At 58.5% G+C, this 20,801-nt stretch overlaps 1 protein-coding gene across 4 annotated transcripts; it reads left to right on the top strand.

Moving 5' to 3' along the window:
- Nucleotides 1–452: 452 nt before the first annotated feature.
- Nucleotides 453–20,788, top strand: BLTP3A (bridge-like lipid transfer protein family member 3A). Of its 4 annotated transcripts, none has more exons than XM_080358168.1 (21): nucleotides 453–541; nucleotides 6,135–6,297; nucleotides 7,425–7,463; nucleotides 7,896–7,987; nucleotides 8,190–8,379; nucleotides 8,741–8,881; nucleotides 9,413–9,583; nucleotides 10,320–10,491; nucleotides 10,980–11,066; nucleotides 11,366–11,530; nucleotides 12,002–12,144; nucleotides 12,863–13,004; nucleotides 13,536–13,729; nucleotides 13,999–15,536; nucleotides 15,771–15,964; nucleotides 16,444–16,595; nucleotides 16,694–16,841; nucleotides 17,324–17,595; nucleotides 18,392–18,500; nucleotides 19,105–19,196; nucleotides 19,653–20,788. In XM_080358168.1, exons 1-21 carry the CDS (start codon nucleotides 498–500, stop codon nucleotides 19,776–19,778), a joined length of 4,374 nt encoding a protein of 1,457 aa, XP_080214294.1. In that variant the 5' UTR covers nucleotides 453–497; the 3' UTR covers nucleotides 19,779–20,788. The 4 variants fall into 4 exon arrangements, with proteins under 4 accessions (XP_080214294.1, XP_080214293.1, XP_080214295.1 ...); XM_080358167.1 differs by having other exon boundaries at nucleotides 10,293–10,491; XM_080358169.1 differs by having other exon boundaries at nucleotides 10,293–10,491; nucleotides 19,055–19,196; nucleotides 19,653–19,772.
- The last annotated feature ends 13 nt before the right edge of the window (nucleotides 20,789–20,801 follow it).

Genomic DNA, 20,801 nt, shown 5'->3' with positions numbered 1-20,801 from the left:
GGGGAAGAACCAGCGGGGTTAGTGCTGGTCAGCACGGGGCGCTGATGAAGCTGTACATGGAAACCGAGTAGCACACAAACTACTAGAAACTTACGTTTTCTCTTCCAAGCAGCCTCCCTGGTTACATTGTTTTATGTCTAACATTTTTTAATGAAAAAAACCCGTTAAAACTTATTTTTGGCTGGTCTGGGAGTGCTGCTGTGGGCCTTGTGCCTCCCCACCTGCGGCTCCAAGCCTGCGGCTGATCAACAAGCAGTTTTGGGGTGGGTGGGGTTGGGGGTGGGGGGGTCCCCCTGTGGAGTACGGCCGCCAGGGGGCGCAGCGGGCGGGGCGGGGGCGGCGATGGGGGCCCCGCGGCCGCCAGGGGGCGCAGCGGGCGGGGCGGTGATGGGGACCCCGCGGCCGCCAGGGGGCGCAGCGGGCGGGGCGGGGCGGGGCGGGGCGGGGCGGGGGCGGCGATGGGCCCCGCGCCCCGGCGCTGAGCGGCCCCGCGCGGCATGGCCGGGATCATCAAGAAGCAGATCCTGAAGCACCTTTCCCGGTGAGAGGCGCTGCCCGCGGGGCTGCGCAGGGCTGGGGGGCCGGGGCCATCACCCACCGCCCCAGGCCCGAGTGCCCGTCGTGCGGCTGCCGGGCCCGGGGCGGGGCCTGGGGGCTAGGGGTCTCCGAGAGCCCGGGGGTGCCCGGGGGTGCTCGGGGGCCCGGCGGGAGCGGGTCCGGGTCCGGGTCCGGGTCCGTCTCGCCGTGCGCGGGCCCAGGCGCCCCCTCCCCGGGCCGCGTCCCGCGGGGCTCAGGCCCCTCAGCCCCGGCCGGTGCCCCCGGTGCGGGCGTTCCCGCGGGCCCGGCTCCTGCCCCGGGGGGAAGCGGCCGCTGTGCCCGGGCGGGCTGGGGCCGCTGTGCCCGGGCGGGCTGGGGCCGCAGCTCCTGCCGGGCGGGCCGGCGCTCGGCAGCGGGCGGACGCTGCTGCCCGGGCCGCTGCTCAGCCGCTCGGTTGCCGCTTTCGTTGAGGTTTTGCCGTTGTCAGCGAGTTCGCTGCGGGCCCCGGCGGGGGAGGCCGGGGGGCCGTGAGCGCTGCGCGGTGGACGCTCGGCCCGGCGCCGGGGCCCGATCCCCCCGCCGGGGCCCGATCCCCCCGCCGGGGCCCGATCCCTCGCGGCGCGGGCAGCGCCGGGCCCGCGGGGCCGCGTTATCTCCGCCCGCAGCCGCGTCCCCCTGCGCGTTGCTAAACGCTTCTCAGAAACGCGCTTTAATGTTGCATAAAAACGATGATGTTTTTCCATTTCGGTTTTGTTTCCCCTAAACACCACAGCTTCGCGCTCCCTCTGGGTCTTTCTCTCACCTACGCTCGTTTGCCTGGAAGAATTTTGCTCCTGAATCATTAATGTGCCTTTATTTTCTGATTTCAACTTGCATGTGAAATAATTCTTTGTTCCTCTTGTTATGTCTTCACGTGAAGTCATTTCTGCATGGGGGGTGTTTTTGTTCCTGTTCTATCTGGAAACTTGCAAGCAGCATTCACCGGAGACCGCGAGACGGGGAGACGTGAGCGAGTTCAGCAGCGGTTCGGATGGAGGGAGTCGCGCGTCCAGCACCGCTGGCGATCTGTAAAGCCGGGCTTTGTGGGTGCTGACGGAGCCGAGCTGCAGATGTGTTTTGCAAGGCTTAGCCTGTGCTGTGCTTCGGAAGCTTAAATTCCTGGACCCTGTCTGCCCCGCACCAGCACGGGCTGGGAGGGGCGCTGCAGCTGGTGCCGCCCGCGGCTCGGTGGCGCTGGGCTCCGCGCTCGGACGGCAGCAGCGGGACCTGTTACCCCTCGGAACAGGCAGCGGGGCAGGGCGGTGGGTCCGCGGCCAAAACGGGGTCCAGGCGGCCGTGCGGAGCCCTTGGGACGGGCGAAGGGCGGCTCGTGGTGTCCGATACGCATCGTTTGCCCCCATGGAGGCGTGGGGGGTTCTGTAAGCCAGAGAGCCCTTTTTTCCCCACCCCAGGGCTTAGATTTTTGGCTAAATGCTGCAATCTGGAAATCGCTATAAGGAATTACGGTCTGAATTCTCCGGTCTGTTTAGTTCTCACTTGTCCTGAAGCATTTTGCAGCAGTGCTGCGTGCTCAAGCGCTGAGGGGCAGCTGTGGCTTCTTTTACTGTTTAAAATGTTAATATTGAGGAATTCTTGATGGAAAGACAGAACCCCAGGCTATTGTGGGGTAAAGTAATAAACAGCTACGGCTTCATTGTTCAAGACGGGCAGGGAAGGGGAGCGTGTGCACAACAGGACGTGACATTTTCCTTTCACAGAGAGTAATCTCTAGAACCAGAGCTGCTGTGCTGCACTTTACCAGAACAACCCAATCCGGATTGATGGAGCGTGTGTCGGCTGCTGGATGCTGGGTGTGTGCAGCCACTTCCACTGGGCTCTGTGCTGGTTCTGGAGCGCTGAACAAACTCCCGTTGCAGCACAAATGAGCAGCACTTGCGCTCGGTGGGGGAGACGGGTGGGCGGCTCCCCCGGGGCTGCGGGCGCTGCGGGTCCTGCCCGCGCCGCCCCGGCCGGGCCGTCGGGAAAGGGGCTGCTCAACAGCTCTGCTCCCCTTGCCTCGTTTCTCCCCGACTGCTCGAGCTCCGGCCGCCCCTGCAGCTTCTCCGTTGAGTGTGAATTATGTAATAACCTGTCATTTTCTGCAGGCTGGGAACACAAGTGCCGATTGATCACAGGGTGAATAATTTCTTAAAGTCTGGGAAGTGGGGCTGCTGACTCGTGCATTTATTTACGTTTCTTCCTAGTTCTCTTCCGTGTGTTGTGTTTTGAGTGAGGTTTAGTGCTGGGAAATTCCCTGGCGGCCGCCGCGGGTTTGGGTTCCAGGTTTCGGAGCACGGGGCAGTTGGCATTTAAACGCCACTGAGCTCCCGGCCAAGGAGCTGGAAATAGTAAAGCAGCTCCTCAGCGAGGGGGAGTTCAGCCCCTGCCAAAACCCCGGCCCCTCCTTTCGGGTTCTGTCTGGTTTGCTTTACAGGCCTCCCGGCACCAAATCAGTCGACAGTGGGTGCACCTGGTCTGGAGCCTTTGCAGTTTTCCAGTGTCCAGAGTGCTCAAGTCACCTCTGCTCGGGACGGGGCGCTGAAGGTGTGGAATTCGGTGTTTGGTGGAACAGTCCGGACTCGTTCCTGATCTCTTTAGAAATGTTGATTTTCCTTTGTGAGTTTAACTTGGGATTTCAAGGTCTTATTACCTTAGTTTTGTATTGCAGTAGATAAGTCGGAGCCTAGAGAGCTGATAACTCGTTTGTTTTGAGCATGAAGATGTTTTGCAGTACTAGCGAGGCGGTGTTTGGTTTGGGTGGGTGAGCGATCCGGCCGCTCGTTCGGTGTCTGGTTTGGGTGGGTGAGCGATCCGGCCGTTCGTTCGGTGTCTGGTTTGGGTGGGTGAGCGATCCGGCCGTTCGTTCGGTGTCTGGTTTGGGTGGGTGAGCGATCCGGCCGCTCGCTCAGCACAGCTGAAGGCTGGGAAGGGGGGAAGCTGAAGCGCGGAGCCAGCAGTGGCGCGTCGGGGAGCCTGTCGGGGTGCGCGGAGCCGGCCCCGGGGAAGCGCACGGTGTTACGGTGGAACTGGAGCCGGGTGAGGTCACCGGGCTCGTTGCGCCGGGACTGTCCCAGGGAAAGCCCCGTTGCGGTGCGGGGCGCAGGGTGCTGTGCACAGGCCTGGAGTGGTGGAGGTGGCTGATCTTTGCTAATGAGATGTGGTGCTTTCCATCCCTAAACAGCTGGTGGGTCTGGGATTGATGAGATTCCCCTAAGTTCCCAGTGGCTTCCTCCCGAGCGGGAACGGTTCGGCTGGTCGGTGCTGGGCCCGTCTAGTGCTGTGATGAACGAGTCCCACGTTGTGCCGGCTCGGCGTTCGTCTCCTGGCGCAGCGCTGAGTGCGCCCTCAGCACCGGGTGCGCTCACCAGGAACGTTGTTGCACAGTCATACAACAGCTTGGCTGAAGCGGCTTTTCTTCCTGAAAGGGCTTTTACTTCTTCTTCCTGTGTCTTGGAGCCAGCTGCTTTTTCCCATTTTACTGAAGTTTTGATCACTTGCCCAGTTTTATTTCCTCCGAACTAATTTTTGGTTCATTCTCAGACGCAATCTCACCGCTGGAGCTTCTGCCTCTGTCTCCCTTGAAAGTTTTCTTGTGTTTGGAAGTCACTGACCTCTCTTACTAGTCATGGACCTTTTTCCAAGCAAACGTTTTGGTGCACCGAGAACGCCTCGTGGGCAGGAGGCCGGCAGTACTCGTGGTGCCTCTCTTACCAGGTCAGCGGGATCTCTGCAGCCTTTCCCTGGCGATGATACAAACAGCTGTTTGTTGTTAGCTAGCTCCTGTTTCATACCACTCTTTCCACCAGTGTCCTGTTTCACAGCTGATGCCCTTTTGCTGTGTTACTGGGTTTTTTGATACACATACGCACTAGGTAACAGCAATTCCTGGGTTTAGACGTGTCCTCTGTCTTTTTTCCGCATTAGCAGCTGAAAGCAGCTTCCGCGGCTGAGCCCGGGATGGGCCCTGAGCCGGGTCTGATCCTGCTTTGCGAGCGTGAGAAAGCGGCGGCGCGCAGCCTGTCCGGCCGTAAGCCGATCAGGGCCCGCGGTGCCAGGCGCTTTGTGTTACCTGCCCGGCCAGCTGGGTTTGGTTTATTCTTAGTTTGCAGTCCCCAGTGGCCAAGATGCCAAGGGCTTTCAGCAGAGCCGCTTGGCTAGCGTGAGACAAGGGTGCTCGCGTGTTGCCCCTGGATGCGCGTGCTCTCATTTTCAGCAGTGTCTGTGTGCGTGTTCCCCCGCAGGCGCCGGCCGGTCCTGCGCCGCAGCAGCCGCGCTCTGCTTCCCCGTGCAGCCCTGCCCGGGCGTGTGAGCACCGGCCTCTGCTAAAGGGAGCAGCCGGTTCCAAGGAATGTGTCAACGCAGGGGGTGTGTAGTGACCCTGGTCTTTAATCAGCTGTGGGTGTGCACCCTGGGCCCAGCCGGGGTGGCAGCGTGGCACAGCGATCGCCTGCTCAGGCCGCGGAGGCGCCAGGTCTCTGGCAGCCGGGAGCAGCGCACGAGCAGCTTGTGCCACCCTCCTCTTCAGGACTTGCTGCGTCGGTGGCGCGGGGTTGGCATCGGCAGCTCTTTGCCGTCTGTCGGACTTGCTCTTCACAACACGTTCATTGTGGAGAGGCGCTTTCCCTGCAGGACGCCCCAGGCTGGCCGACCCGCGGCTGCCGGTGCCTCGGCCGGCTCTGTGCCGCAGCTCCCGCGGTGCCGCAGCTCCCGCGGTGCCGCAGCAGCCGCCGTCCCTCCTGCCCTCTGCGCGGTGACATTGTTCAGAACGGCCTTTGTGCCCGTCACAAGAGTAGCCCACGCTGCTGGTGCAGGGAAAGAGGGAGAATGGCAGCATGTGACTGACTGAGACACTAATCCTGCCTGCGCTGACAATAGGGGCTTTCTTTCTCTTCCACTTTCTGGGCAGCATTAGTGACGTGGAGGAGGGTGCAGTCAGCGCTGGCTCCGGCGGTGCGTGAGTCACTGGGAAGGCTGCAGCTTGGAGTGCGGTGCCCACGGAGGGTGCTGGGCAGCGGCCTCGCTCCCGTGCGCCGCCCCGGTGCGCGGCGCGGTGGAGAAGCCGTCCCCGAGGGTGCTGCTCCTCGCACCGCCGCCGATCCCATGTCCCCTGAGCCGGTTCTGCTTCCCCAGGGATCGCAGTGCTCCTAATGAAGCCAGAGGCTTCCAGGTTTGCCCCGGAGCACGTTGCTCTTGGGCAGCCCTGCTGGGATAGTTTCATCCATTGCGTTCAAATCTCAGCCGCGTGAAGGGTCTGAAGGTTCCAGCTGCAGACAAGGGAGCAGCGGCTGCCGCGGTGAGGACCCGCGGTCAGGGCAGCCACGGGGTGCGCAGGAAAGGACCCGGATGTGACCTAAAACAAAAAACAAACAAGTCCTTCAAATGTCAGAGTGTAAAGGCTGTTTCTTTCTGGAGTGACTGACATGCCCTGGGTTTAAAAACATCAGAAAGAGTTTAATAAAAGCAGCAACCAGGTTCTTAAACTGGCCTCTAAAGGCTCCTCGAGTCTCAGCAGCTTTTCTGGGGCTTGGCGTTATAGTCTCCTCTCTCTCCTCTTGTAGGTTTACCAAGAATCTGTCTCCAGACAAAATCAACCTGAGCACGCTGAAGGGGCAGGGGCAGCTGACCAACCTGGAGCTGGACGAGGAGGTGCTGCAGAATGTCCTGGAGCTGCCCACCTGGCTCGCCATCACCCGCGTCTACTGCAACAAGGCGTCTATCCGGGTGAGCGGAGCAGCTGCGCCCGCGTCCCCCGGCGCGGCGGCACCTTCCCTCGGCAGCCGCTTTGTCACCGGGAGTTTCTGATGGAGAACGCGGTGCAATTCAGTCCACGCGTCTCGGGCGCTGCGCTCGAGGGGTGAGTGGGCGCAGCAGCCTCGCCAGCGCCCTGCCCTGCTGCGGCCGGCACACTGAGGGTGCTGAGAGCGCAGGAAGGTGCGCAGGGGCCCTGCTAAGCCAGCACTGAGGTCTCTAGTTAATTGCCCCTGATGGATTTCCGGGAATTTGCCCAGAGGCTTTCTGGAGCCGCTCCTCTGACACCCAGAGCGCTCCTCTGACAGACACCCAGAGCGCTCCTCTGACACCCAGAGCGCTCCTCTGACAGACACCCAGAGCGCTCCTCTGACACCCAGAGCGCTCCTCTGACACCCAGAGCGCTCCTCTGACACCCAGAGCTGCGGCACCGTCCACAGCGTCCGCATCTGCTTGTGTCAAATCTGCAGATAGTTGCAGAGGCACTTTCGCACACTGAGCCTCTCTTACAAATTCTTCCCCTTTGTGCTTTGAGAGCAAAGAATTGGTTTTTTGCAGTTTATATGAAATGCCAGGTTGTTTGATCTCAGTTGGTAATAACCATAGTTGCGTTACATGAATCCAAGAGTTTTTAGTGTATTGAAGAGACTTGCCAAGTGGTAATAAAAATGTGCCTGTCTTGCTCATCTGATCAGCTCTGTTTTTAGAGTCAGATCTGCTTAATTTAGTAACAACATTTGTTCTCCCTCCTACAAGAACTGCAGAATAAATGTTGCTGTGGGAAAATAAACCAGATCTTTTTGGTTTGCGTACAGTCTTCAAAAGAGTTACTGGAGTTCCCGTAGGAGCAGCAACAAGAACGTTCTCCATAAAGAAACAGGAAAAATGAGAATTTGAGCTACACAGTATCTGTTAGTTGTGATGAGAGGTGAGGTCTAAGTCGGGTTTATAGGTGTTGGCTGGAAAGTCTCTTCACTTGTCTGCGTGAGCCTGTTTGACCTGGGTACGGCAGGACACGGTGGTTGTCACGGTGGTCGTTTCTCAGAGAAGAACTTTCCAGTGCAAAGGCAACTCTCCTAACCTCAGCTTCACTTTTTCAGATCCAGTGGACGAAGCTGAAGACGCACCCGATCTGCCTGGTAACGTTTCCTCTCTTGCTCGCTCCTTTTCTTCCTCGCTCTCTTTAATTTCTCCTCCTGGAGAAGAGTTCTGCGAGGGGAAGCTGTGAGGTGCATGCTCAGTTTCCATTTGTCTGGAATGGAGCTCTGAGATAGTCCTGTTTGGCGCGGTGACTCCCGGGAGCCCCGCGTTTCGCTGCAGGATGGCGCTGGGCTGCGCTCTCAGCCAAGTCCAGGCCAACCTCGTGCCTGGTTTTTGTTGCTTGTTTTCCCCCACTTCTGGGGATTCTGCTTACCAAGCGACCCTGGCGCTGCTGCTGTGGGAGCCCGAACACCTGAGGCTCTGGGAGAGGCGGGAGCTGTTGATCCCTGCCCGGAGTCCCCGAGCTAAGGCTGGTAGGCTGAGCTTGAGCCTGGGTCTTGTATTCATCGCCCCATGTTCTGTCTTCACAGTACCTGGATAAAGTGGAGGTGGAGATGCGAACGTGCGAAGAGCCTCGGCCACCCAACGGACAGTCGCCCATCGCTCTTGCCGCCGGCCAGAGGTCAGAGCCCAGCGCCGGGGTCTCTTTCTGGCGCACCCCTGGGGTGTGGGTGGCCGCTGTTCTCAGTTACCCGCGGCCCCTCTGCACTGGGGTTTAAGTGGCTCTGGTATTGCTTGTAAGCCCTGGAGTCTCTCTGTACGCTCACCTCTACCAGGCCTTTTGTTGTAACAGGTGACGACTTTGGGGGGTCTTCTCTTTGCAGTGAATACGGCTTTGCTGAGAAGGTCGTGGAGGGGATGTTTATCGTTGTCAACTCCATCACCATCAAGATTCACTCCAAGGCCTTTCACGCTTCTTTTGAGCTCTGGCAGCTCCAAGGCTACAGCGTCAACCCGAGCTGGCAGCAGAGCGATCTGCGGCTCACGCGCATCACCGACCCGCAGCGCGGAGAGGTGCGGAGCCGGTCAGGATGGTGTCTCAGCGCTCGCAGCGCGAGGGGTCGGTCAGCGTGCCTGCTGTGTGCTGGACAGGGAGGCTGAGAGCCGCCTTGTGTTCGGAGCTTTCTCTGAGCTCTTCCAGCCTGAGAGTGGAACTGGAGCAGCTCTGAACGCCTTTGTGGTTTGTCTGGTGCTAAACTCAGCGCGAGAGATGTTACCTGGGGCACAATTTCATTTTTGTACTGGGATCACAGAGGAAAAGTAGAGTGAATGGTTTTCTGTGGCCTTGTTTCATTCCTCGCCCTCTAAGTGCTTAGTGTAACCCTTGAAGTTGTCGGAAGTCTCAGCATCTTCCTATTTCTCCTCTTCTGGGCAGGTTTTGACGTTCAAAGAGCTCACCTGGCAGACACTGCGCATAGAAGCAGATGCCACTGACAACGGCGACCAGGATCCTGTCAGCACCCCGCTGAGGCTCATCACCAACCAGGGGAGGATCCGGATCTCCCTCAAGAGGAGGGTGAGAGTTGCCCGCTGGCTGCAGGACGCAGCCCCGCTGCCTGCGCAGTGCCGGTGCCAAGTTCGCCCACGTTCCTCAGCAGCCGCTCTTGCCCTTCGCAAATGCTGAGACCAAGCTGCTGCATCGCCCTGTGTTTTCGGTGGGAAGCAGCTGTGTTCTCACGAGCGTCCAGGCAGCTGATTTCCCGGGGAACAGAACATGTATGCAGTCGGTTTTTAAACTGGTTCAAACGTCTCAAAGAGAGCTGCCATCTCTCTACTGGGAGATTTAAGCCTGGTAGCCTTATTTTTAGCTGCCAATGGAAATGTGAAGAAACATACATCAAAAAAATAAAATAAACCTCTCTTGTTTTGAACCGGTGAGCGATCTGCCTCCTGAACGGGACGTGGCTTTGGCTGCCGACTGTCTCAGAGGAGGTCCTGTGGACATCCACCGGATGAGTTGGCTTTCCTCTTGGATGAGTTTCAGAGCAGCATCTCTGGTTTCTGCCACAGCTTCTGTGTGGTTTGAAGAATGTCTGTGTATTTTCAGACCAAAGATTGCAACGTGATGGCGTCCAAGCTGATGTTTCTCCTGGACGACCTGCTCTGGGTGCTGACGGACTCTCAGCTGAAGGCCATGATGAAATACGCGGAGTCGCTGAGCGAGGCCATGGAGAAGTCTGCCCAGCAGAGGAAGAGCTTGGCTCCGGAGGCCGTGCAGGTGAGCGAGCCGTGGTGCGGATGCTGGTCTGCCAGGAGAAGGGGAAACACAAGGTGGAAGCGCCAGTTTCTCTCTGGGGGACGGGACTGGTGTAAGGAATTATGACATAAAACCAGAGTGAGCTGTGACACTCGAGGGAAAACAGTGGCGTCTGATTGCACTGTTGTTGTTTGGTTTGTTTTTCTTCCTGATGCTCTGGAGAGCTCTTGATTTTTGCAACCGTTGTTTGGTTTGCGTGTGGCCTGGCAGCGTGTGAGAGCCCTAGAACAGCTGCTTCTCTCAGCAACCCTGAACTTTCGTTGTTGTAAAAGTGTTGTGCTGAGTAAATGGTTGACACATCACAGACCGAGTACGTAGGACAGAGGACAAAGATGTCTTCAGAGGCAGGACGAGGGAAGGGGAATACGGCTGTTTGGGGAAGCTCGGGGAAGGAGGGCTTTGCACGTCACGGGGGGATCGCGGATACTTAGCCCTTCGTGTCCAGGAGTCTTGAGGCGTATTTCAAGAGGAGCGAACGGGAGCGTGATGTACGGGAGGCAGAACCACGGGGAGTTTTCTCATGAGAACACGGGAAGGGATCCAGATTTCTGGACTCCCAATTCAATTTCTATAACTTGGTGCCTTGCAGTCTGGAAGACTGCATGAGTTGTTTTAATTGCATTATAAGCGCTCTCTCCCTTTTCTGTTTGTGTTTTTTAATGTGCGTTAGTTCTCACCGGGCCGGTCTCTCCAACAGATCACGCCGCCCGCGCCGAGCGCCGCGCAGTCCTGGGCTCAGCCGCCCGGAGGCAGCGCGAGCAGCATCGGTCAGTACTTCGATAAGCACGACATGAGGGAGTCATCGTACCACCTCCTCATCTCCCGGCTGGACCTGCACGTCTGCGACGACAGCCACGCCCGGGACTCAGGTAACGGGCGCAGCACCGGGGCGAACGTTAATCCGGTCATTGATCTTCTGTCTTCAAGGAGGATTTTCCCCTTGAGGATTTGCCTCATCCGTCCCGTGACGTTTTAGAACTGATCTGTGTATCGCTGTCTCCCGAGCTGCTGTTACCAACCTCTTGGCTGAGTTTTGTTGTCTGTATTTCACTGGCTGTACCAGCAGGTGTTGGAAACACGAGTGCTGATTCTTGTAGGGAGAAGCATCATTGATGGGGCCTGGGAAGCAATGGGGTCTTGTGGTTTGGTATTTGGGATTCTAGGCCCGGTTCTTATGATGTCAGTTGTTGGCCTGTTACAGTCGGTTGTCCTTTTCCTTGCCTAGGACAGGATTTCTAAAAGGTGATACCTTAACAGTGGCACAGTGACCGTCAGTCAGTAGCGTTGTTCTGCGTTCTCCCGAGGCAGGACTGGGATTGGCAGGGCTGACGCGCTTGCTGTGCTCCGCTTTCCGCAGGAGCGCTGAAGCACGGGGTGCTGGGCGGCGCCATGCAGCTGACCTTCCGGAGGATGGCATTCGACTACTACCCCTTCCACAGGGCAGGTAGGGAGCGTGCCGCCTCCCGGCCCCACGAGGGGATCGGGATTCGAACAACAGTGCTGCCGTATCGAGGAAAAGCGACGTCGGCGTTCCTCCCAACACCCGGGTTCGGGACACGTGCCGGCAGCTGTGCGAAAGCCTGCGCGCGTTTCACAAGCACATAATATGCCGCATATTGCGTGTTCCAGATCTGATGTCAATAAAGAGGAATGCTGTACAGATTTGCATGTGTTGGGGGCACAGGAGGGTTGTGTGTGAGCAGGAGTCCCAGTTCTAAAGGCAGGACGTTTGCTTTCCTGCAGGAGATGCCTGCAAGCACTGGGTGAGGTACAGCGAAGCGATGGAAACACGGGGCCAGTGGGCAAAGAAGCTGGTCAGTGAATTTCAAAGCAAGATTGAGAAGCTTTATGAAGAAATGGACCCTGCATCTGCCAGGACTCCACTTTCCCCGTTCAAAAGGAAACCAGGTAATGGACCTGATCGGGCTCCCAGTAAAGCAGGAGATGGTGACAGCTCTGCTCCACCCAGCGCTGTCTCCAGCTGCCTGTCCCCAGTTCAGCAGCCTGATTCGGTGCTGCAGGAATCCCCAGCGCACTAGGGAGGAAAGTGGCTGTCGCTGCAATAATGCTGCAGCAAGGATGGACCATGGCAGTGGTCACTTTTCTGGCTTATCTATTGAGTTTGTCCATCAGTGAGCATATAAAGCAAAAATGAAATACTTAAAGGCTGGCTGGAGAGCGTGTTCCCTTGCTAGAGCAGACTCATCTTTCACAGTGTTCCTCCTTCAAAAGTCTCCGTTGTTTTTTCTTGCCCATCTGTTTCTGATTCTGGGGCTGTTAATTCGGCTCTGCGAGCACATACGTGTTGGTATTGATGGTGAAGTTTGCTGCAAAGGACGTGAGTAAAACCCCGCTGGTTCTGCTTTGCCATCCCCACAGATGCTTCGTCGAGCCCTCACAGCAGTCCCCTGGAGAGGGGCCGGGAGCCTCCCACGAGTTTGCCGCAGCTCCGGCGCCCGCCCTGGCACCGGCTCCGGTCCAGCTGCGTGGTCGTTCGAGTGGATGACGTGGATGTTCACCAGGTCAGGATCTCGGCAGCGTCTGGAGGTGTCCATGGCGTTTAAAAACAACAACATCTTGATATGTAAATAAATCATGCAAATCCCATGTCATCCGAGACAGTCAAAACTCTGCCCGGAGAACCCAAATGCTGTTATTATGTTTTAACCCAAGCATGACCTGCTGATAGTTCTCGTGTCCAGAGGAGACTGCACGCACAGCCACAGTGTCTGCGCTCTGTTCACATCTGAACTTGCCACGAGCGTGAGGCAGGCGCAGGGGAGAGGGTGTCGTGCGTTTGAGAAGTCGTGAGGATATGGGTTCGTGACAGAGGAGGGATAAGCCTCCCCTCGTGCTTTCTGACCCGGGACAGGGAGCAGCACCAGGCTGGGCCAGGCCATACTCCCTGTAACCACTGAAGAGCGTAACCGGTACCAGGCACTGGCGTGGACTTACCAACGTGCTGTTAATCTGCAAGGAAGCTCTAATAAATTTCAGTTCTGTTCGTTCATGTCACCCAGTTCTGGTTGTCATGGCCCTTACTGGCAGTGACAGGAGACGAAGAACCAAATTCCCCCAAAGCAGAAGAGCTGCAATGTGAGCAGGTAGCAGAAAGTTTTGTTTTACATGAAAGCAGAGTATGTTTGATGTGAAAACGAGGAGGATTGAACAGAGGAGACTGCAGGGCTACTGGGACGCTGCGTTTTGCCAGATCCGAATTCTGCCCAACTGTGTTTTCAGGTCTCGACGGCTGGTCAGCAGAGCAGGAAACCTTCCCCCTTGCTCTCCTGCAGCAGAAAATTCCTCAAGTTTCCGGATCAGGTCTCTGCCATCCACGTCGAATTCACAGAGTATTACTTCCCAGACAATCAAGACTTTCCAGGTAATACACCAAGGTTAGCACCTTCTTTCATAAGTTTCTTACATAATTGATCAGCTCTTCATTCTCTAGGTGTGTTAACCCTGTTACACGTTCTCTAGGTGTCCATTTCTGTTTCATTTTCTGATGTTTGCCTTTCTATTTATTTTCGTTTGCCTTTGGGAGGGCGGGATGGAGTTTGCCCAGTGCAGGACGTGGAGGCAAAGTTGTGCTTGCAAAGCACCATGTCCAGGAGCATGTTGAAGGGCCTGCTGTGTCTGCCCAGCTCTCAGGGCTCTGCAGTGGGGCTGTGGGGTGCTTTGGGGCTCTGCAGTGGGGCTGTGGGTGCTTTGGGGCTCTGCAGCGGCTGCGGTGCGAGACCTGGCGCAGCTCGTGTCTCTGCTGCGCCGCGGCTGCTGCTCAGCCGGAGGCGTCTCTGCCGGCAGCCGGTGAAGCCCTCCGCGCTGGTTTTGTTGGTGCGGGTTGTACCCCGAGCCGCAGACCACCCAGGTGCCTTTTCTGATATTGACCTGTCTCGATGCTGTTTCGTTCCAGTTCCCTGCCCAAACCTGTACGCACAGCTGAACGGCCTGATGCTGACCCTGGACACAGCGAGCGTGCTCTGGATAAATCTCTTCTGTCTGGATCTTTATCGCAGCTTGGAGCAGTTCAAAGCCATCTACAAACTGGAGGGCTCAGGCAAGCGTGATGAGCATGTTGATGTTCGACTGGATGGCTTTCGGCTGAAGGTACCGTTTGTTCCCTTCCTTTCCCAGTCTCTAGTGTTCTCTCCCTCCCTGTTGTGGAAGGAACAGGAGACCAGGATGCAGCTGGAGTCCAGAACGAGAGAACAAAACCTCTGCCTTTCTCTAACTTTCTTCTGTCTGCCACTTGTGTTAGTTGTAGTTGGATCTATGGGCAGTAAACCAGCTTGACCTTCCATGTAAATGGCCAGTAAAAGCCTCTGTTAATGTTCCTTCTCGCCGCTTTACTTGTAACGTCTTTCTCCTCTGTGTAGCTTAACATCCCCGTGGAGAAGAAAGTCACCGACCACCCAGATCGCCCACAGAGCGTCTGCGCCTGCGCGTCGGCGGTGACCGCCACCAACACGCGCCACGCGCCGCTCTGCGCCTGCCGGGACCTCCAGGGCCTCTTCCGTCGCTTTGCCAGCTCAGAATTCTTCCACTCCAGCTACACCAAGTTCCCGCGGGCCCAGGACAACTTCAGCCTCCTGCACACCCTCTTCTTGCGCCACGCGTACGAGGTGGACGACAGGCCTCGGGAGCGGCCGCGCTCTGCCCGGCTCTTGCACAGAACCGCTGCCTCTGAAGATCTGTGGTCGGTGAATTTCACTGAGCTTTCCCTGGACTTCGAGGGGGCTGAAAGCTCAAAGGGCAGAGCCCTGAGCTTTGTTGACCCGTTTCCTCTTTCAGTTTGGGCCTGCCTTCCCAAGAGGTGGGGGCAAGCGCAGATAGCTAAACGACAGGAACTGGTTGCCTCCGAGTTGAAAATGAAGCCTTCTGCCAGCTTCAGCCATCGCTCCGAGCAGGAGAGCCTTTCCAGAGAGCAAGCGGTTTGTCAGAGGTCAAAGACTGACCAGGACCTGAAGAACATCTCCAAGGCCCCGGACACAATGGATGTCTTGGGAGAATCTGACTGTGGAATTAATGATGGAGTAGATGATAAAGAGCTGGAAACCTCTGCTGATATCCACGTGCTTGTGTCCTCATCTGTCCACGTCAAAGTTCGGCTCAACCACTACCAGTACTTGGTGCTGCTCAGGATGAAGGAAGTTCTGCAAACGCTGCAGGAGCAGCTGGCCCAGGATACCCAGGAGGTGACCGGGTGTCCTGTGGACCCCGTGTCCGCGTGTGTAGGAGCGATGTTCCACAGCGCCGAAGTGGCCCTGCTCATGAACCCCGCACCAGGCGCCGTCTTGGAACCCACATCCCTTGACTCGGACACAACGAGCCTGATCGAGTCGGAGCTCTCGCCTTCAGACAGCAAGGAGGGGCTGGCGGCCGAAGAGAAGGAGCTGAGGTCAGAGAGCAGTTTGGAGAAGGGGGTGCGCGGCGCCTCGGAGCTCCCGGAGGAGAGCGGGGCTGAAAACGCGGGTACCGGGGTGACCAGTGCCCCGCTGGAGGGACTCCCGAGGTCCGCGAGCGACGGAGCCCTGAGTACCGCGCCACGGAGCCAGAGCGCAGCGGAGAAAGGTTTGGTCGAGGAGGCACGCGAAGCTGTGGAAGCCCTGGTTGCAGAGGGAGCAGCAGAGCCCGGCAGCTCCCCTCAGAGCCCTTCCAGCCCAGCCTCGGACACGCAGCCCTCGGGGAGAGGAAACGTCGCGCTCAGTGCTCAGGCAGAGCTCATCCCTTTGAAGAACATCGAGGTGGAGCTGTCTAGTGCGCTGCACATCACCAAGGATGCCACGAAGGAGGCTCTGCACGTGACCATGGGCCTCACCAAAGAAGCCATGTCTATCACGAAGGACGCTCTGAGCCTGAGCCGCGAGAAGATGACCTCCACCGTGCAGAAGATGCTCTCCCTGCCCCCCGCCAGGTGAGCGGCCGCCCTCCTGGGCCCCGCGCGGCAGCAGCGAGGCTGCGGGAACGGGGAGACGCGGGGCGACCGCGCCTCTGCGTTCTGTGTCATTTGGATTAGAGACAGGTTGGCTCTTCATCTCGGGCTTGCTCTAAGAACACTGAAGTCTGACTCGCAGGTGTTCAGAGTCCAGCCCCATATCTGCGTGATGTGGAGGCAGAGCTCTTTGCCTTTATCGCTGGTTTCTGGCAGGGATTCTGTGCCCAAAGCGGAGGAGGGCGCGGTGACTCCGGGCGGGGGGAGCAGCCGGCTGCGTTTCTTCTCCATGAAGAGGACGGCGTCCCAGCACTCCTTCGACACCGCGTCCGTGGACGGGAGCGGCCCCGAGGACGGGCTGTCTGTGGACAGCGATGGCAGCGACGGCTTCGTGATGCTCACAGACTCTGGTAACGAGCGCTTGGCTTTATCTTCTTCCTCGTGCTTATTTCCCACCAGCGAACGGTTTTCTGCCGGGGCAGCCGTGTCACGCTGTGTTCGTGTAGAACTCACTCGTGCCGCTCCTGTTTGAAGTCGGGAGTGGTTCACGCGCAGCGGCTCTTTCCGCTCGCGGAGGGGCCGTGTCTGGGAGGCGGGGTGAGCCCCGCACGCCGCAGCGCGTTCCGGGACCGCGGGTGCGTGCGGGGGCTGGGTGGTACCGGGCCCTGAGGAGGGGTCAGGAAGGGCTGGCTGGAGGGAGGGCACCCTGAGCGCTTCACTGGCGGCCTTTCCCTCCAGCTCTCTTGCTTAAATTCGTCTGAGGAGCTGGCGAGAGTTCCCGGGGGACGGTACAGGCTGACAGGCCATGAGATTCAGGCAGATACTGAGATCAGGGCTTCTTAACACCAGAAAAAGAGCCAGAATCGAGTTGTTGTTACTTCCATTTCAGAACCCAGCCTGGAACCTCTCCCCTCAGGGCACCTTCCTCCGGTCCACGACGACACGGGCAGCAGAACGAGCCTGGCGGCGGGGGACGAGGGCGGCGCGTCTCCCGAAATGAACAGCTCCACGTCGCAGAGCGAGGACCCCAGCGCCCCGCTGGTCAGCGTCCTGTTCCTTTGCACTGCAAGGTTGTCTTGAAGTGAATCTGGAGCCATGTCGTGGTGTTTAAGAAGCGATCTTGTTGCTCGCTGTTTCAGGTGTCTGTCCTCGTGCTGAAGATGAATGAGGTGAACTGTGGAATAGAAGCACGAGGTGATGATTTATCTGTTGCTTTACAAGTCACGAACGTGGTTCCAGAGCAGCTGAGCAACGTGGGGATGTGGCAGTATCTGCGTGGCTATCTGGGTAAGGGGCTGGCTCCTGGAGTCTCTAGCACTGGCTTTCATGCTGGCCGCGCTCAGGGAGTGTTCCCTTTGCACTGGTTCTTCAGTGTTAATGTTCAGTGGATTTAGGATCGAGTATGATTTGTGTGTGACCGAATGTCAATGCTAACTTTTCTGTCAGTGGTTCAAATACAACAACAACCACTAGAAAGCCCAGCAGCAGCCCCAAAGCTGCGGTGACGGCCGCAGTCCTGCCCCTGCCCCGCAGTCCTGCCCCTGCCCTGCGACCCTGCGGCCCCGCGGTCCTGCCCCTGCCCTGCGACCCCGCGGCCCTGCTGTCCTGTCCCTGTCCCGCAGTCCTGCCCCTGCCCTGCAGCCCCGCGGTCCTGCTCCTGCCCCTTCATTCTGCTTCTCGACAGCGCACAGGCATCTTTTCAAGATTCCTGTTCAGGTTTTGTGTGTTCCGGCTGGTGCCATGTTCTGTGTGAGGTCTTTCTCCCACAGCTCTGGGAGATGCGGGTTCGGAGGAGCCGCTGGTGCCCGGCGCGGGTGCGGCCCCGCCGGCCGTGTGCCTGCGGCTCAGCGCGGGACCCGGCGCCGCCGCGCACTCGCCCCTGGCCGCGCAGAACGGCTTCCTGCGGGTGCTGGTGCGCAGCTACGCGGCAGAGCTCTCCATGTCCTTCCTGACCAACCTGGGCCCCTTTCTGGAGGATGAAACAATCCCCGAGGTGATCCCCATGGAGATAGAAGTTGTGGATGCCAAAATCACCTTGAAGGTGAGGGTACGGGGTGGCGCGGGTTCCCCCGGTGGCAGCCGGGGCAGAGCTCGCTCGTGCAGGGCGCCGTGGGCCTGCCGGGGCCTCTGCAGAGGTCCTGTTTTCCCAAAACTGTTTTATTTTGCTTCTAAAAACTGCCCTAGGGATGAACAAGTAACACAATGGAACTGTTGAGAGATTGGATTGTGGGGAAATGGGAGCCTGACATTCAGATTCTCTCCCCGGCTTTGTTTTTGACCTGGTTCACAGGCTCAAGGGAGGGAATTAAATACTGCTTCCTCCAAGTGCTTGTGCGAAATGGGAAATATTTGACCTTTTCTGTAAGCATTCAGGGAATTAACCATGAAAAACATTATGTAAGAGCTGGTTGGTATTTAGGAGGGGGGCACTGACAGAAGTTCTTGATGAAACCCTTTTGAAAGCAACGCTTCGGCTCCAGGACAAGTGGGAACCAGCAGCGCTGCACAGCAGCACGAGACTCTCCGGACCGGGGGATATTGGCTTTTTTTGGCTCAGGGATATTGGCGAGGGGTTTGAGTGAGGAGTCCGTGGCACAGCTGTGAGAGCAGCCTCCAGCGCCATGGTGGTGGGTCCCTCCTCAGCCTTCATTGTGGGCAGGACAGAGCTCCTGCTCTGTGGGAGTGATTTCTGCACAGATTAAGACTCACATGCAGCCTGGTTTAACAAAGCCAGGCCTTTCCTCGGGTAGGTGACCCTGGTGAGCTGTGGCGGTGCTGCCGTTCACTGGCGCGGGGGAATCCTCCGCAGAGCTGTAACCTCCGCTCGGTTTCTCCAGGACGACAGCCCGCGGGTGTACCCCACCTCCCCCGGCCCCGTTCCCATCACCGTGGCACTAGATCACGTCATTGTGGAGCGCAGGGATGATGGAGTTTTCTACGTAACAGGTCAGCAACAACGGGGAAACTTCCCTTGCTCTGCGGCGGCTCTGCCCGGGCGGGGCGGGGGCTGCGGGCTCCGCTGCGCCGGCGCTGGGGCGCTGGAGCCCACCGGCGGGGCGGCTCTGGCCCTCAGCAGCCCTGGTCCTGCTCTGTGCCGGCGCTGGGGCGCTGGAGCCCACCGGCGGGGCGGCTCTGGCCCTCAGCAGCCCTAGTCCTGCTCTGCGCTGGCGCTTCCACCACAGCGGACAAGCGCTCGTGGCGCGGTGCAGCTGCCTGGGCTGCGCGCGCTCGGCTCTGGACCCGGCGCTCCTGCCTCTCTCGTGCCTGCTCCGGGTGTTCCGTTTGGACAGACGGTTTGATACCGCAGGCGAGCAGGTTCAGACCTAAACCGGTGAACTGGCCGCCTGAATTCCTGCCTGGTGCTTCCTTGAGCTCACATGGTCAGGACAGATTAGCACTTCTTCCCTTGCTTTAGTTTCTCCATTTTAAAATGGGAATGAGATTTTATTTTGGTTTAGTTTGATTTTTAAAAAAGATGAAGTTGCTCTTATTGTCCTGAGGACCCTGTTGTATAAATGTCCACCCTGAACGTTTCCCGTGCTGCTCGCAGCTCCGCGCGGGGAGGGCTCAGCGCAGCGACACGAGCCCGCGGCAGCGCCGCAGCAGCAGGAGGAGCCGGTGCCGGGAGCGCGGGGGCTGCAGGTGAGTGACCGCCGGGCAATGCGGCCTCTTGTCCGCGTGCGTTGGCGGGTGCGCTGCGGAGCAGGCAGCCGCCTGCAGCTCCTTCGCGGGCATTCTCAGAAGTTCTGAGACGTGAGGGTCAGCCCAGCATCAGCTCTCGGTCCCTTTCTGAAAACTGTTGTTGGGTTGAAACCTTGCCCGCCGCACGTCTGGCTCCCGTTCCTGGAGAAGGGAGGTCTGGAGGGAGCGGGGGTCGGGGAGCCAGCCCGGCAGCCCGCGCCGCCGCTCGGGACGGGCCCGGGAGGTCCTGCAGCTCAGCCGGGGCCACGTGTCAGTGAGCTTCGCGCAGTTGTGTTACCTCGTGTAACTCATCTCAAAAGCTCCTGCTTTGTTTCCCTCTGGGAGCAGGCGCTGTGGGAGCTCTGCGGGGCTGCCGGCCTCTGGCAACTCCTGGGTTGGTTCCCCCGTCTCTTGCAGCTAAAGGACGTGCCAGAGTTGCAAAGGGAGCTTCAGACCATGAAAATAGCCCTTGCAGAAGCCAACATGGACAAGACTCGCCTTCTGCAGGAGATTAGGAAATACAATCCCCTGTTCCAGCTCTGACGGTGAAGGCGCAGCCGCAGCTCGGGACAGCCCAGCACCAGCACTGCGGCGGCCAGCTGGATCCTATGGCTGCTAACGGGTCAGCCTCCTGCAGCCCCATCCCCTCGGAGAACGGAAACCAGCGGTGATCCCAGTGAACTCGGAAGAGGGAGAAGAGAAGGCAGGGCTGGCGGGGCAGCGCGGAGCGGTCTGTTCACCAGGGCGGCGCTCGGCTGCAGACCTGGCTCCGTTGTCTCTGTGCCCGCGGGCGGTGCCGGCAGCTGCTTCCAGCCCTCCCTTTCCCCCCGTATCAGCTGGAGATGGTCCGTGTTGGGTTCGCGCTGCTTTCAGCCGTCCTCGTTGGGAAGGAAGCTGCTTAAGTCACAGAACGAGATGACCTGGGTGTTCTCTTTGGGGTGCACGCTGTCCCACACCATCGCACGCCGGTTTCGCCAGTGGAGGGGGACAGCAGCGCTGGCCGCACAGGACGGAGCCGTCTGCGTTCTGCACTGCCACACGGTTTTGTTTGTATTAGCACCGCGTTCCTGCCTGGGCTCAACCGTCCTTTAGCGGGGATGTTTGTGTGAGGGCAGGAGCAGCTGCTCGCGGCGGGCTGGACGTGGAGCAGGAGCTGCAGCGCTGAGCGTGGTTTGTGTTCTCACTCCTCGGGAGCTGCTTCCCTGGGGAGGAGGAGCTCCCTGTGCTCAGTGACTGACGTGGTCTATAAAGAAACAGCCTCTGCAAGGGCCGGGGGCAAAAAAGAAAACCCTAGTAAAATATGAAGTAAACACTAATTTTAAAAAGTAAAAAAGGAAATGTTGTTGATGAGCTGCAAGAATCAAATCCAGAGGCACCGAAGGCAACGGGTACGCGGTTTCTGCGGGTCTGGGTGTGTCCTGCGGCAGGAGGTGTGAGGTTCGGGGCGAACACCCCTCCCCTGTTACCCCCAGCAGAGCTCGCTGGGCCTCATCTTATTTCAAACTTTGATTTGGATTTTTCCAGCTGCATTTTGTGTTTGTGTCAATGCACCATTTCTGACACATG

This window comes from Nesoenas mayeri, assembly GCF_963082525.1.
Source record: "Nesoenas mayeri genome assembly, chromosome: 23".
NCBI lineage: Eukaryota > Metazoa > Chordata > Aves > Columbiformes > Columbidae > Nesoenas > Nesoenas mayeri.
This window is presented reverse-complemented; position numbering and strand designations above follow the sequence as displayed.